General features: G+C 41.9%; 1 protein-coding gene across 1 annotated transcript; it reads left to right on the top strand.

Annotated features, from left to right (window-relative positions):
- Nucleotides 1–326: 326 nt before the first annotated feature.
- LOC307213407 (uncharacterized protein) lies at nucleotides 327–13,793 on the top strand (the record flags this gene model as incomplete). Its single annotated transcript, XM_079971275.1, has 4 exons — nucleotides 327–612; nucleotides 987–1,551; nucleotides 11,389–11,906; nucleotides 13,699–13,793. Exons 1-4 carry the CDS (start codon nucleotides 366–368, stop codon nucleotides 13,791–13,793), a joined length of 1,425 nt encoding a protein of 474 aa, XP_079827401.1. The 5' UTR covers nucleotides 327–365.
- Nucleotides 13,794–13,999: the final 206 nt, after the last annotated feature.

Raw genomic sequence — 13,999 nt, 5'->3', positions numbered from 1 at the left:
GCATTGAAATGAATGACTTAATTAAATAAATTTGTTTTGACCATAGCAGATAGCGAGACGACCATCACACGTGTTAGCTGAGGCCAAATTGTAGTGGAAACAGTGCTGATTGCAACAAAGTTGGGGGTGGAAGTTGCTGCCTCCTTAACATTTCTTCTGAGGAATAACACCAGATATGGACTGTTGCCCCTTCATGGATCACTGCCTTGCCGTGGCGAAGGGGCTTGAAGAACTCAGAGAAGCTATGAACTATGCTGAGCAGGGCACCCAAGATGAGCAGGTCATAGTGGAGAGTTTTGACCAAACGTGATCCACCTGGAGGAGGAACCGGCAAGCCACTCCAGTATCCCTGCCAAGAAAACTCCATGGACAAAGACAACAGGCATATAAAAGTTATGACGCTGGAAGATGAGCCCCTCAGGTCGGAAGGCGTCCAACATGCTACTGGGGAAGAGCGGAGGACAAGTACAAGTAGATCCAGAGCTGATGAAGCGGCTGGGCTAAAGCCGAAAGGACGTTCAGTTGCGGATATGCCTAGAAGCGAAAGGAAAGTCCAATGCTGTAAAGAAAAATATTGCATAGGAACCTGGAATGTAAGAACCATGAACCTGGGTAAGTTGAATGTGGTCAAAAATGAGATGGCAAGAATAAATATTGACATCCTGGGCATCAGTGAACTAAAATGGATGGGAATGGGCGAATTCAGTTCGGATGACCATCATATCTACTACTGTGGGCAAGAAACCCGCAAAAGAAATGGAGTGGCCCTCATAGTCAACAAAAGAGTGGCGAAAGCAGTACTGGGATGCAATCTCAAAAATGATAGAATGATCTCGATACGAATCCAAGGCAGACCTTTTAACATAACAGTAATCCAAGTTTATGCACCAATACTGGTGCTGAAGAAACTGAAATTGACCAATTCTATGAAGACATACAACACCTTATAGAAGTGACACCAAAGAAGGATGTTCTTCTCAATATAGGGGATTGGAATGCTAAAGTAGGGAATCAAGAGATAAAAGGAACAACTGGCAAGTTTGGCCTTGGAGTTCAAAACGAAGCAGGGCAAAGGCTAATAGAGTTCTGTCAAGAGAACAAGCTGGTCATCACAAACACGCTTTTCCAACAACACAAGAGACGACTCTACACATGGACATCACCAGATGGGCAGCATCGAAATCAGATTGATTATATTCTCTGCAGCCAAAGATGGAGAAGCTCAATACAGTCAGCAAAAACAAGACCTGGAGCTGACTGTGGCTCAGATCATCAGCTTCTTATAGCAAAATTCAAGCTTAAACTGAAGAAAGTAGGAAAAACCACTGGGCCGGTAAGATACAATCTAAGTCAAATCCCTTATGAATACACAGTGGAAGTGAGGAACAGGTTTAAGGATTTAGATTTGCTGGACAGAGTGCCTGAAGAACTATGGATGGAGGCTCGCAACATTATACAGGAGGCAGCAACGAAAACCATCCCAATGAAAAGGAAATGCAAGAAAGCAAAGTGGCTGTCCAATGAGGCCTTACAAATAGCAGGGGAGAGAAGGCAAGCAAAATGCGAGGGACATAGAGAAAGATACAGGAAATTGAATGCAGATTTCCAAAAAATAGCAAGGAGAGATAAGAAGGCCTTCTTAAATGAGCAATGCAAAGAAATAGAGGAAAACAACAGAATGGGGAAAACCAGAGATCTGTTTAAGAAAATTGGAGATATGAAAGGAACATTTCGTTCAAAGATTGCCATAATAAAGGACAAAAGTGGTAAGGACCTAACAGAAGCAGAAGACATCAAGAAGAGGTGGCAAGAATACACAGAGGAATTATACCAGAAAGATATGGATGTCTCGTACACCCCAGGTAGTGGGGTTGCTGACCTTGAGCCAGACATCCTAGAGAGTGAAGTCAAATGGGCCTTAGAAAGCACTGCAAATAACAAGGCCAGTGGAAGTGATGGTATTCCAGCTGAACTATTTAAAATTTTAAAAGATGATGCTGTTAAGGTGCTACAATCAATATGCCAGCAAGTTTGGAAAACTCAGCAGTGGCCAGAGGATCGGAGAAGATCAGTCTACATCCCAATAACAAAGAAGGGCAGTGCTAAAGAATGCTCCAACTACCGCACAATTGCACTCATTTCACACGCTAGCAAGGTTATGCTTAAAATTCTACAAGGAAGGCTCAAGCAGTATGTGGACTGAGAACTCCCAGAAGTGCAAGCTGGATTTAGAAGAGGCAGAGGAACCAGAGACCAAATTGCAAACATGCACTGGATTATGGAGAAAGGTAGAGAGTTCCAGAAAGACATCTACTTCTGCTTCATTGGCTATGCAAAAGCCTTTGACTGTGTCGACCACAGCAAACTATGGCAAGTTCTTAAAGAAATGGGAGTGCCTGATCACCTCATCTGTCTCCTGAGAAATCTCTATGTGGGACAAGAAGCTACAGTTAGAACTAGATATGGAACAACTGATTGGTTCAAAATTGGGAAAGGAGTACGACAAGGCTGTATATTGTCTCCCTGGTTATTTAACTTATATGCAGAATTCATCATGCGAAAGGCTGGGCTGGATGAATCCTTAGCCGGAATTAAGATTGCCGGAAGAAATATCAACAACCTCAGATATGCAGATGACACAACCTTGATGGCAGAAAGTGAGGAGGAATTAAAGAACCTTTTATTGAGGGTGAAAGAGGAGAGCGCAAAATATGGTCTGAAGTGCAACATCAAAAAAACGAAGATCATGGCCACTGGTCCCATCATCTCCTGGCAAATAGAAGGGGAAGAAATGGAGGCAGTGAGAGATTTTACTTTCTTGGGCTCCATGATCACTGCAGATGGTGACAGCAGCCACGAAATTAAGAGACGCCTGCTTCTTGGGAGGAAAGCAATGACCAACCTAGACAGCATCTTAAAAAGTAGAGACATCACCTTGCCAACAAAGGTCTGTATAGTAAAAGCTATGGTTTTCCCAGTAGTGATGTATGGAAGTGAAAGCTGGACCATAGAGAAGGCTGATCGCCGAAGAATTGATGCTTTTGAATTATGGTGCTGGAGGAGACTCTTGAGAGTCCCATGGATTGCAAGAAGTTAAAACCTATCCATTCTGAAGGAAATCAGCCCTGAGTGCTTACTGGAAGGACAGATCGTGAAGCTGAGGCTCCAATACTTTGGCCACCTCATGAGAAGAGAAGACTCCCTGGAAAAGACCCTGATGTTGGGAAAGATGGAGGGCACAAGGAGAAGGGGACGACAGAGGACGAGATGGTTGGATAGTGTCTTCGAAGCTACAAACATGAGTTTGACCAAACTGTGGGAGGCAGTGGAAGACAGAAGTGCCTGGCATGCTCTGGTCCATGGGGTCACGAAGAGTCGGACACGACTAAACGACTAAACAACAACATGGACTGTTGATTTATTGTCTGGGAAACTGGATGCTGGATTAGATAAGATATTTGGTCTGATTCAGTGGGCTCTTATATTCTTGTGTAATTATAGGAGACAGAAAGAGGCCAGCTTCTACTCCTACCTCTGTGTGTTATGTGATGTTCCTTTTACCGGTAGTTCCTTTCCTAGAAGTCTACAGGGCCTAACTATATGTGATGCTAATTGGATCATTGGTGATAACTTGGGGAGCTTTTGTTTATTTAATACTAAGGGTTACAAGGGCTGATTTTAGAGGGATTACAGCCTGTGAGCAGGGGGGAAGTTTTGCCCTGCACTCCCAAAGCACTAACCTGATTTATTTATTTTATTTTTAAAATCCAAAGCAATGGGGTCCTTAATTTCATAAAAGCTCTCCATAATTTGAGCAGCAATCCAAATTATTAGAATTCTAGTGCTCTCCATGAAAACACTAGAAAGAAAGTTCCCTTTTCCAATATAAGGAGATTTATCTCCTTAAAAACTATTTTATGATAGCTGACAAGCTCCCACACCATGTTTAACTTTCTCATTGCAGCCCAGTGTCCGAAGGCAAGTATAACATGCAAGACCAATGTTATTAGCCTACAAAAAGTTCTTCAATCCTCAGCTTGTAAAGATTGTATCAAATAGGAGTGGTAATTCACGAGCTTCCAAATCAAAGGTAACTGTCACTTTTAACTGAGGGCACACAGATAATGGCCAGCCATTTGATTGCTTCTACAAATATCAAAAAGTTTTACCTCATAAAAATAGCCAGCAAAATCGATACGAGGGTAGCTTCCATAGGCTGCAAAGGCAGTAGCTAGAGATTTTCTGGTACAAGACATAGCCTAGCTTGTTCAAACTGACAAGAATGGCAGATATGAATTGATTTTTCTGTATCCCTGTATATATATGGCCATCAAACCCATTTTTAGTTAAGGTATTTTGTTGTTGTTGTTTTTTGTTCCATATCAGCCATACCTGGATGGTTTTCATGAAGTTTTCCCCCACAAAGACTCGTGATGACACTTTTCCACAAGACTGGCTCTTATAAACCCAGGAGGCAAGTTGCTGAAGGTTTACTTTCCCCACTAACGAAAGGTCTGATCTCCTGAGCCATGTCACGTTTCTTGGTCAGGCATCAAATGTAAAGTGGGGATATTTAAGTCCTATAGTAAGCCCTTCCCCCAGCTCTTTCTCGAGGAAGCAAAAGAATTTGTTACACTTCTGCTTGGGTAATGGAGCTTTCCTCTCACCCCACCCTTGTACCTCTCTGCAGGGTGCACTGTGGGGAGATCAGGAGAACCCAAAAAACAATGAGCAGGGGGAGAAGAGTGAGGAATCATTCTGCCTGGCAAACTGGAATGCTTGCACAGATGGAATGACTGGGAGAACACTCTGCATTCCCCTCCCCGCCAAAAATCATTAATGGGTGGAGACAATCACCCTTCTTTTTCTGATAGTGTCCACTTCCAAAGGAAGGAAGTGCCTGTGAGAAGGGGAATGGGTAACAACTGGCAGGGAGAACATGCTAGAGACAAAAATAATAATATAATAATAATTTATTATTTATACCCCACCCATCTGGCTGGGTTTCCCCAGCCACTCTGGGCGGCTTCCAACCGAATATTAAAAACAATACAGCGTCAGACATTAAAAACTTCCCTGAACAGGGCCGCCTTCAGTTGTCTTTTAAAAGTAAAATAGTTGTTTATTGCCTTGACATCTGGTGGGAGGTCATTCCACAGGGCGGGCGCCACTACCAAGAAAGCCCTCTACCTGGTTCCCTGTAACCTCACTTATCGCAGTGAGGAAACCGCCAGAAGGGCCTTGGCGCTGGACCTCAGTGTCCGGGCTGAACGATGGGGGTGGAGACCTTGCCAGGCTCTCATTTTCTGGATATGAAGATGCTCTGGAGCGTCCTTCCTGCTGGGGGACATGTAGTTCATTGTTTCCCAGGCTTATTTGGAAAGTAAGGTAAACTACAATTCCATGTTCCTTGCATGGAAATTACAGCCAAAGGGTATGAATTTGTGGCTTTTACCTGGTGTTGTTTATGCTCACTGGCAAGGAATACCAATCCAGCAAAATATTAAATTGTAATTATTTAAAGCAAAATAATTCAGAACTGACACTGGGCAAATATTTAACCGGCTGAGTTTTAAATCCTCTTATTGCCAATATTTGTGCTAGTGGAGTTCAAATGTTTGGGAAGTGCACACAAAACGCTGTTAAGGGATCCGAATGAAATTTACTTTTAACTTCAAATACATAGACAAAGGCAATTTCCCCCTCTTTTGCTCAGATGAAGCAAGGGAACAAGCAAAAAAAATATTAGTAATCTGAAGCAAGCTGCTCAGAGGATTTCCTTTTATACAGTTATTCTGGCAATATCTGCCACATGTGATTAAGAAACAAGTGCCATTTTTAGAATTCTCTGGAAGCAAGGTAGATGTTCAAAAAATAACATGAAGTGTTCATCTACCACTATTAACATGTACATGTCATTTATTGACTTGATTTGATTTCTTACCTTGCCCTTTACCATACCCTTTACCTGGGCCAGATTTTTGCAATTAAATAAACTCAATAACAACAATAGAATGTACAGCAGTAAAAGAAATAAAACAGGTGCAACCATAAAACAAGAAAAGTGTAAAAGCAAAAACAAGTCTAAATATAAAATGATTAAAAACAATTTCATAGATAAAGATGATGCAAACATTTTAAAAACAATTCCACATACAAAAAATAGTTGCAGTACAGATGTAGACTGGGATAAAGACATGCACATAAAAGGCTTGGTGAAAGAGGAAGGTCTTTAGTGGATGCTGGAAAGATGGTGCCTGTCTTAATATACAACAGGAAGGAATTCCCAGGGGTAGTGCCACCATACTAAAGGCCTGATTCCTATCACATACAGAATCAATCTCATGATAACATGGTGCAGTGGTAACTCGGATTAAGAACTTAATTCGTTCTGGACGTCTGTTCTTAACCTGAAACTGTTCTTAACCTGAGGTACCACTTTAGCTAATGGAGCCTGCTGCCGCCGCCACCACATAATTTCTGTTCTTATCCTGAAGCAAAGTTCTTAACCCGAGGTGCTATTTCTGGGTTAGCAGAGTCTGTAACCTGAAGCATCTGTAACCCGAGGTACCACTGTATCTGCAGAAGGCCCTCTGTTTGATTGGGAGGTGATATTTGCACAATCATCTTATTAATGATCTCTACACATGATCAAGGCCACTTAGGGGAAAACAAGCACAACTGTTTTCATGAGCCTGCTGAAGTTTTATTACCTAGAGTAGGAGCTCACCTCCTAAGCTGTTCTTGCATGTGTGCCTGACCTACCATTGTCATGATGATGTTTTTCATTCATTCATTCATACCCTGCCCATCTGGCTGGGTTCCCCAGCTACTCTGAGCGGCTCCCAACAGAATGTTAATAATAACAACAAAGCGATAAATTGTCAAATGTTAAAAACTTCCCTAAACAAGGCTGCCTTCAGATGTCTTCTAAAAGTCAGATAGTTGTTTATTTCCTTGACATCTGATGGGAGGGCATTCCACAGGGAAGGTGCCACTACCGAGAAGGCCCTCTGCCTGGTTCCCTGTAGCTTCACTTCTCACGATGAGGGAACCATCAGAAGGCCCTGGGAGCTGGACCTCAGGCTAAATGATGGAAGTGGAAACCCTTCATGAGGGTTTCCATCTATCTTCATCCTCACCGTATCCAGTGAACATACTACAAAGCTAAATAGTCAGTGTCCTAATTTTATGGATACCAGGCTACCAGGAACATAGGAAGCTGCTGTACACTGAGTTACAACAACAGTCCATCTAGTACAGTACTGCCGACACTGAGGGGCAGCAAATTGAATCATTTCAGACCAGGAATATTTCCCAGCCCTATCTGAGAGGCTGGGTTTCTAATCTGGTGCATTTGCATACAAAAATGGTGGTTAAGAACTTGGCTGTGGCCTTTCTCCATTATGATCTTCTCAGACTCAGCTCTGCCCCTCCCAGTGGCATAGTGTGGGCGGGGCCACAGGGGCTGTTGCCCTGGGCACAAAATTCTCAGGGGCACAAAATTACAAAAGAAAAAAGAAAGAAAGCAGTAAATAAAAAATAGTGTGCCCTCCCCATCACACAGAAAATCTCCCAATGTTCATGTGGGTGGACTGAGGAGTGGATTTGGGTGACATCTGGTTGCTAGGGCACCCTCTGCATGGGCTTTAGAAAGATACCTGCTCCTGACCAATCCCCCATCTTGCTCTCCACTGAGCTCAACACTCATGGGGTGCCACGGCTGCCGCTTGGGTAGATCACTGAGCTATTGCTCCTTCATTCCCACACTTGTTTTAACCATAGGTATTCTCCTCAAAAGACTTAATTCAAATTTGCATCGGCAGGCATTCCGTGTGCATGTTCCTTTATTTTCATCTTTAAACCTTGGCTGTCCCATCATTCTAGAAGGAGATCCTGGGATTCAAATGAAGCTTAGCCCAACAAGCTGCCATTCTTTAATTACTGACTTGGGCAGGCATATGGGTGTAGAATTTGCTGAATGGAGCAGGACTTAAGTAAACATGCTTACGATCAGGCTGTCAGTGGGCCTAAGCCCAATCAGATGGTGACCAGTCAGATGCTGGCAAAAGGCAAGGATGGAGGGTTGCACTGCTTTTGTCACCAACTGTTCTTGCTGGTGCGTCTTGTGTAGCTCTCTCTTGCTACCTCTTTGCTTCTTGTTCACATCTGAATGCTAATGTGGTTTCTCACCACTGTGCCTGTGATGCTCCATAAAAATAGTCTAGGTCCATATAAAAGCTTGGAGCTTTGAGGATGGGTGAATTTGCTTTTCCCTTCCTCCTTCTGCACCCTTTTTATTCTGTGTCACATCTTTTTAGATTGTATGCCTAGGGCATTTTTATTTATTTGTAAGCCACTCTGGGATCTTTTTCAGCTGAAGAGTGAGGTAAATATGCTGTAAATAAAGAAAGATAGAAATGGCAATGTCCACACACAAGAGGTAAGCCTCAGCAACATTGGAGAAACTCCCTGGTTACAGATGTCCAAATCAAAATTTTGTGTGGGCCCTGAGGGGGGGAAACCCAAACAGCTTGATGAGGACTGAGCATGCTCATTGGGTACCCTGAGCATGAGTGGCTGGCTAGTCCCACTCCTGTTCTGTAAAACAGCAAGTGTAGATGAAAGAATAATGAATCCCTACACTCTAATCACTGTTAATACTAGTTTATAATAAGTGTGATTTACCTAATTAAAAATGCATTGTGGTCTCTGTGTTACTTATTGTGCTGTAATAATGTATTAGGTACATACCATACATGAATCACATCATTTCCAGAATGGATTTTTTCCCTCTGACAGGTAATTCTCCATCATGTATCATCTTTCAAGAAGCTATGTTATTGACTCCAGAATAAACTCCTCATTTGCATATAGTTAAATTCCACAGGAAGAAGGATAACTGAATATTGTAGGGCTAAAATCATGTTTCAAAGCAAAGCAATTTAGCAATTTTCATAGAGCAAGGCGTTACTTGAATAGATATTCTTGCACCCTGCCCAATTTCGCTTTCTTAAAAAAAAGAACAACCTCATGTGGTGACTGATACAATTTTAACTACAATCTCTCATGTTATGTGAACGTATGACAATATTATGGAACAGCTCGTGATATTTAACACCAGTTTAAAAACACATAAAAACAAAGCTTCTTCCTTTTCCTCTGCTTTTTTTTTCATGATGAAAATTCATCCAATGCTCATTTCAGGTTTTTAAAAAATAAAAGTTGATTTAAATACTGAAGTGAACAATGTCCATGCAATTTGCTTTCCATGCAGCTGGGAGCTAGAAACTGCCTCTAAATTAAAATATAGAAGGCTGCATTTGGCATTTTATTCCCTGGTCCTCATGGCTGACATGCAGCATATATCCAACCCTACCTTGCCATGTGAATTTTGTGGCCACAACAGAGGCAAGAAGAGATTAGTGCCTTTTGGCTAGTGCGATTGTATTGTCAAGAATGTATGCCCATTTCTGTTAGGGCTTTGAAAGGATGTTAGGTGGGAAGCAAGAGTAACCTTTCTGCAAAGATGTCTTTCACATTCTTTCATTTGGTTCCACAATGGACACTGCTAACAAAAGGAACTCAAGTACACATTGGATTTTGAAGAATCTTCATTCCTGTGATGCATATTTGAGTAGTAGTGACCTGCTTCCCCCTCTTAAGACAAAAGAACATAAGAGGAGCTATTCAATCTCGAACAGCATCCTTTCCCCCCAGTGGCTGAACAGATGTCCCCAGGCAAAAGCCCTCCTGCATTGTTTTCTCCATCACCTGGGATTTAAAGATATGTTGCCTTTGAACATATTGCCTGTGATAGAGATGCTGATGGACCCATTCTCCATGAGTTGGCCTCACCCTTAAAAATAATGAATGAATGAATGAATGAATGATCCAAGCACACTCAGAATCAGAAGAATCTTTATTTGCATCTGTCACTATGCATAGCAATAAAATAAAATGTACTAAAGATATATGTAAAAACTTAACTATACAAAATACATTCTGGAAGTTTTCCTCAATAATCAAATAACAGATCTTATTCTAATTGCCCCTGCTAAAAAAAATGCACTTTTTGCTGTCACCTGATCATCTTGATCTGTCAGAAGAAAGGGCACAGTAGCAATGGTTGAGTGACCTGGTAGAAAAAGAAGAAGAAGAGTTTGGATTTGATATCCCGCTTTATCACTACCCAAAGGAGTCTCAAAGCGGCTAACATTTTCCTTTCCCTTGCTCCCCACAACAAACACTCTGTGAGGTGAGTGGGGCTGAGAGACTTCAGAGAAGTGTGACTGGTCCAAGGTCACCCAGCAGCTGCATGTGGAGGAGCGGAGACGCGAACCCGGTTCCCCAGATTACGAGTCTACTGCTCTTAACCACTACACCACACTAGTTGTAGAGGGGTAATAACCTCACTCCTCAAGAGACTTCCGGGTTAGCGCCATCGGTGAATGGTGGAGTTCCTCCGATCGGAGGAACGGGCTCCGTGGAAACTGAATCCTCCCGCCGCGGCGAAGGCGGGGACCCGCTAGAAATTCCAGGTGGAAGAAGCCTGGGAATGTGGGGTTCGGCAGAGCGCCAGGAGCGCCTCCCCTACTCGCGGGGAACCCCTTTTTGGGGCTCCGGAGCGAAGTGGGGTGAGCAGCGTGGTGCATCGAACCGACTGCTACTTTCACGGAGGGAAGCCACGCAGCCATTGCCGGAGAGCGTTGACTTTTTCCTGATGACAATTGGACTCTAAAACAAGTACCCGTGAGTAAAAACGGAAGATTTGTTCAAGAAACTACAAAATTTATGAATTGGGCGCGAAGCGGGAAGTTCTAAACAGGAAGTCCGCCTTCCGCTTTGTAAACAGACTGAAGCAAAGATTTTATAAGCTAACCAGCCTGGAAAATTGACTTAAAGACTGAAATTTCCTGCATTTATAAACAACAAAATCCCCCTTGACAGCAGGGGAAAAGGGGGGGGGGATTTGATCTTCTAAGCCTGCGGGGAGAGAGTAAAGGAACATAAGCCTCCGTCGTCCCAAACCTGGGGACGGGGTGTCATGACAGAAAGCTTTGGAGATGCCCATCGATTGAAAGTGGTTTATTTTTGACACATAGGAAAAAAAAAGGGAAATAAATTAACTTTAATGCCGTTTTCTGCATTTTGCATGTTAAGGAAACAAAGTATTTGAAAGTATTTGAAAACTGAAAGTAAACTTTCCTTTGTTGGATACATTTTAAAGATGGATGTGAACTGAAACTCTGTCCCCTAGAGGGAGCTTGCCAATTTGTTGCTGCAGTTTATAGTGAAACTCTACAACTCTGGGAATTAGACCGTGGGACCAGCTGCCTGACCTTGAACAGCAATGTGGGAAGAAACCTTGTTGTCTGACCTTGGCAGAATAAATGCTGTGCTACAACAGCTGCATGAAAAAGTGGACTTAATGAACGAAAAGCTAGACTCTATGTCTGTTGTAGCCAGTAAATATGAGCCAACAGAAAATAAGGATGAAGCTCCACAACAACTAATTCAGGAAACTGGCTTGACAGGGCAAGTTCAAGGGCAGATGAAGACGGAAGAGGTTGGGATTGCACCTCGAAAGACACAGATGGAGAAACTTAAAGTCCTGCATGACCAAAAGTTGCAGTATCGCAAGATTGAATATGATGTGCCTCTGGAAGTGTTTGGAGTTAAGGAAGCTTTTAGCTCCGGCGGGACTCCAGAACGGGTTGACAACTACTTCTGGAACAACAATTTTTTGGATTATAAAATTAACCTGGGGGAGTGGGACTCTGGGGAATGGGCTAGTCTGATGAAAGAAAATGGAGACTATTACCAGTTGGAGTTCCCCGGAAGCCCACCTCCCAAGGAGAAAGGGAAGAAATTACGAAAGACACCAGCAAGGGACAGGGAAGGATGTAAGATCAAACAGGAACAAGAAAATCTGCAGAGGGGGCATGGAAATGACTTAAGAGCCTCGGATATCAGAACACCAGATTGATGGACTGGACGTGAGACTGAAAGGACTGACATAACCCAAAACCAGGAAGAAGGGACGTTGGATAAAAAACTTGAGGAGAATTTCTTTTTATTTTTGGAACTAGCTTGATATTAATGAAATAACTGGGAATTTGTTGGAAAGGATATAATTGGTGTTAGTAGACAGGTTTGAGGAAGTTAAGTATAAATATGGTTTCAATTTTGAAATTATATGGGAAGAAATTTAAGGTCTATTTGCAGAAACTGTAAAATTAATGGATATTAAAATGAAGTAGGAATGAAACGAAGTGATTTCTAAGAATAAGGTCAAAAAGGAATATGCAAAAAACGGCTTGATAATTAGATGAGAAATAGATTGATAAAATATGTTTTAAGATAAAGAACGAAGATAAAATAAGGAGGGGAAAATTTGCTGAATTAACTATCTGAATTGGAATACAAAGGAGGGAGGTGTGAGGAAGTCATGGAAATAAGTAAATGAATTATAGGACAGAGAAAGAGGGATTTTGTTTTTAATTTGTTCATTTGTTCATTTTTTGTTTTTTTTCTGTATTGTGTATCTGTTTTTGTCTCTTTTTTTGGATTATGTAACTTCTTTATTTTTTTGTCCTTTTTTATCTTTTCTCTTTTTTCTTGGAAACTTCAATAAATATTATTTTTTTTAAAAAATAACCTCACTCCTCAAATCTTTATAAATCTTTATAAAGAGTGCAAGCACATGAGCCACTGACTCAATACTGCCATCTCCACATGGACATAACCGTTTTGCTCAAAATAGTTTATCAGCTGTTTATTCTTCTGATAAGCACAATATTAAAACACACACACACAAAAATGGGCCCAATTAACAAAAAACAAGAGGGAGGGAAATGGGTGATCAGATCAAGGGAAAGGTATCAGGGAGAGGCTCAGCCCTTTCTCCTTGTGCTGCCCCCAAAACCCCAAAGCTACGTTTGTCCTTGAAAGTAGTAATCACAGCAAATAGCAGCTCCTGGAGAGCAGGTTTTCAGTGAGAAGAGAGTATATGTTGAAAGGTTCAATGTGCCATAGGTCCAGACTGGAGTAGCCATCCCCTGCTCCACCCCATGACTGCTTTTTGTTAAGAATGAGGAGTGGTAGCCTGGTCCCAATTGCATTTTTTAAATCACTTACTTAGCATAACTTGCAGTTTGGCTCCAATCTAGTATCCATCAAGTGTCACCGCATTTTGTGACACCAGATTCTGTAAGTGAATTGTGCAGTTGCATAAGAAGCATTTCAAGAGCAAGATATGCCGTCAGAAATTTGCATTAAAGCATGCCCATAAGAGACGGGTGAGGAGGGCCATGGTCAGTCTAAGAGAATCTCTTCCCTCCCCTCCCCAAAGTTATACTACAATACAAGTGTCATAATTATGAGTCTACAGTGTATGTGTGTGTGTGTTTAAAAGTAAACCAGCATTAACTAAGCATTCCACATCTGCTCCTCAACGTAGTCTTTGTTAATTGCCTGATAGACATTATTGAATACATGGGCCATTTGGCTATATTTGAAGGTGAAGAGGCCAGAACACTTCAGAGAGGGTTTTCAATTTCATGGCACTGTACCAAGCCTATATGCCTTCAGCTTCCATGTGGGTTTTTAATAATGTGCCACAGCTGATGTCAATATGACATGAAATGATAATTGGTTCCAAATCAGTTCATTTTGATTTATTTCTCATTTTCACAGCATTTTGGCTTGACCTGAAAGAGCAGCTACTGCAGATCATCTTGACTGGCTCGCATTTATTTGAAAAGCTGACCCCTTTTGCCTTCCCAAAATGAGGTGTTTTAAAGACAGGGAACATATAATACTCACTCTAAATGGAATGAAAAGGCTCCGATTTTGTAATATGGCCTCTATTTCTGACTTGATTCACTCCTCCCAGCTTACAGGATTTCATCTGCCTCTTGCATGTGTATATTTAAAAGTGCATTAGAAACAGGGTGTCAAAATTGTAGATGATTTCACATCCCCAAATAGCATTATT

Source organism: Podarcis cretensis (genome assembly GCF_951804945.1).
Source record: "Podarcis cretensis genome assembly, chromosome: 3".
Lineage (NCBI taxonomy): Eukaryota > Metazoa > Chordata > Lepidosauria > Squamata > Lacertidae > Podarcis > Podarcis cretensis.
Note: the sequence above shows the minus strand (reverse complement) of the source record. Positions and strands in the feature narration are given on the sequence as shown.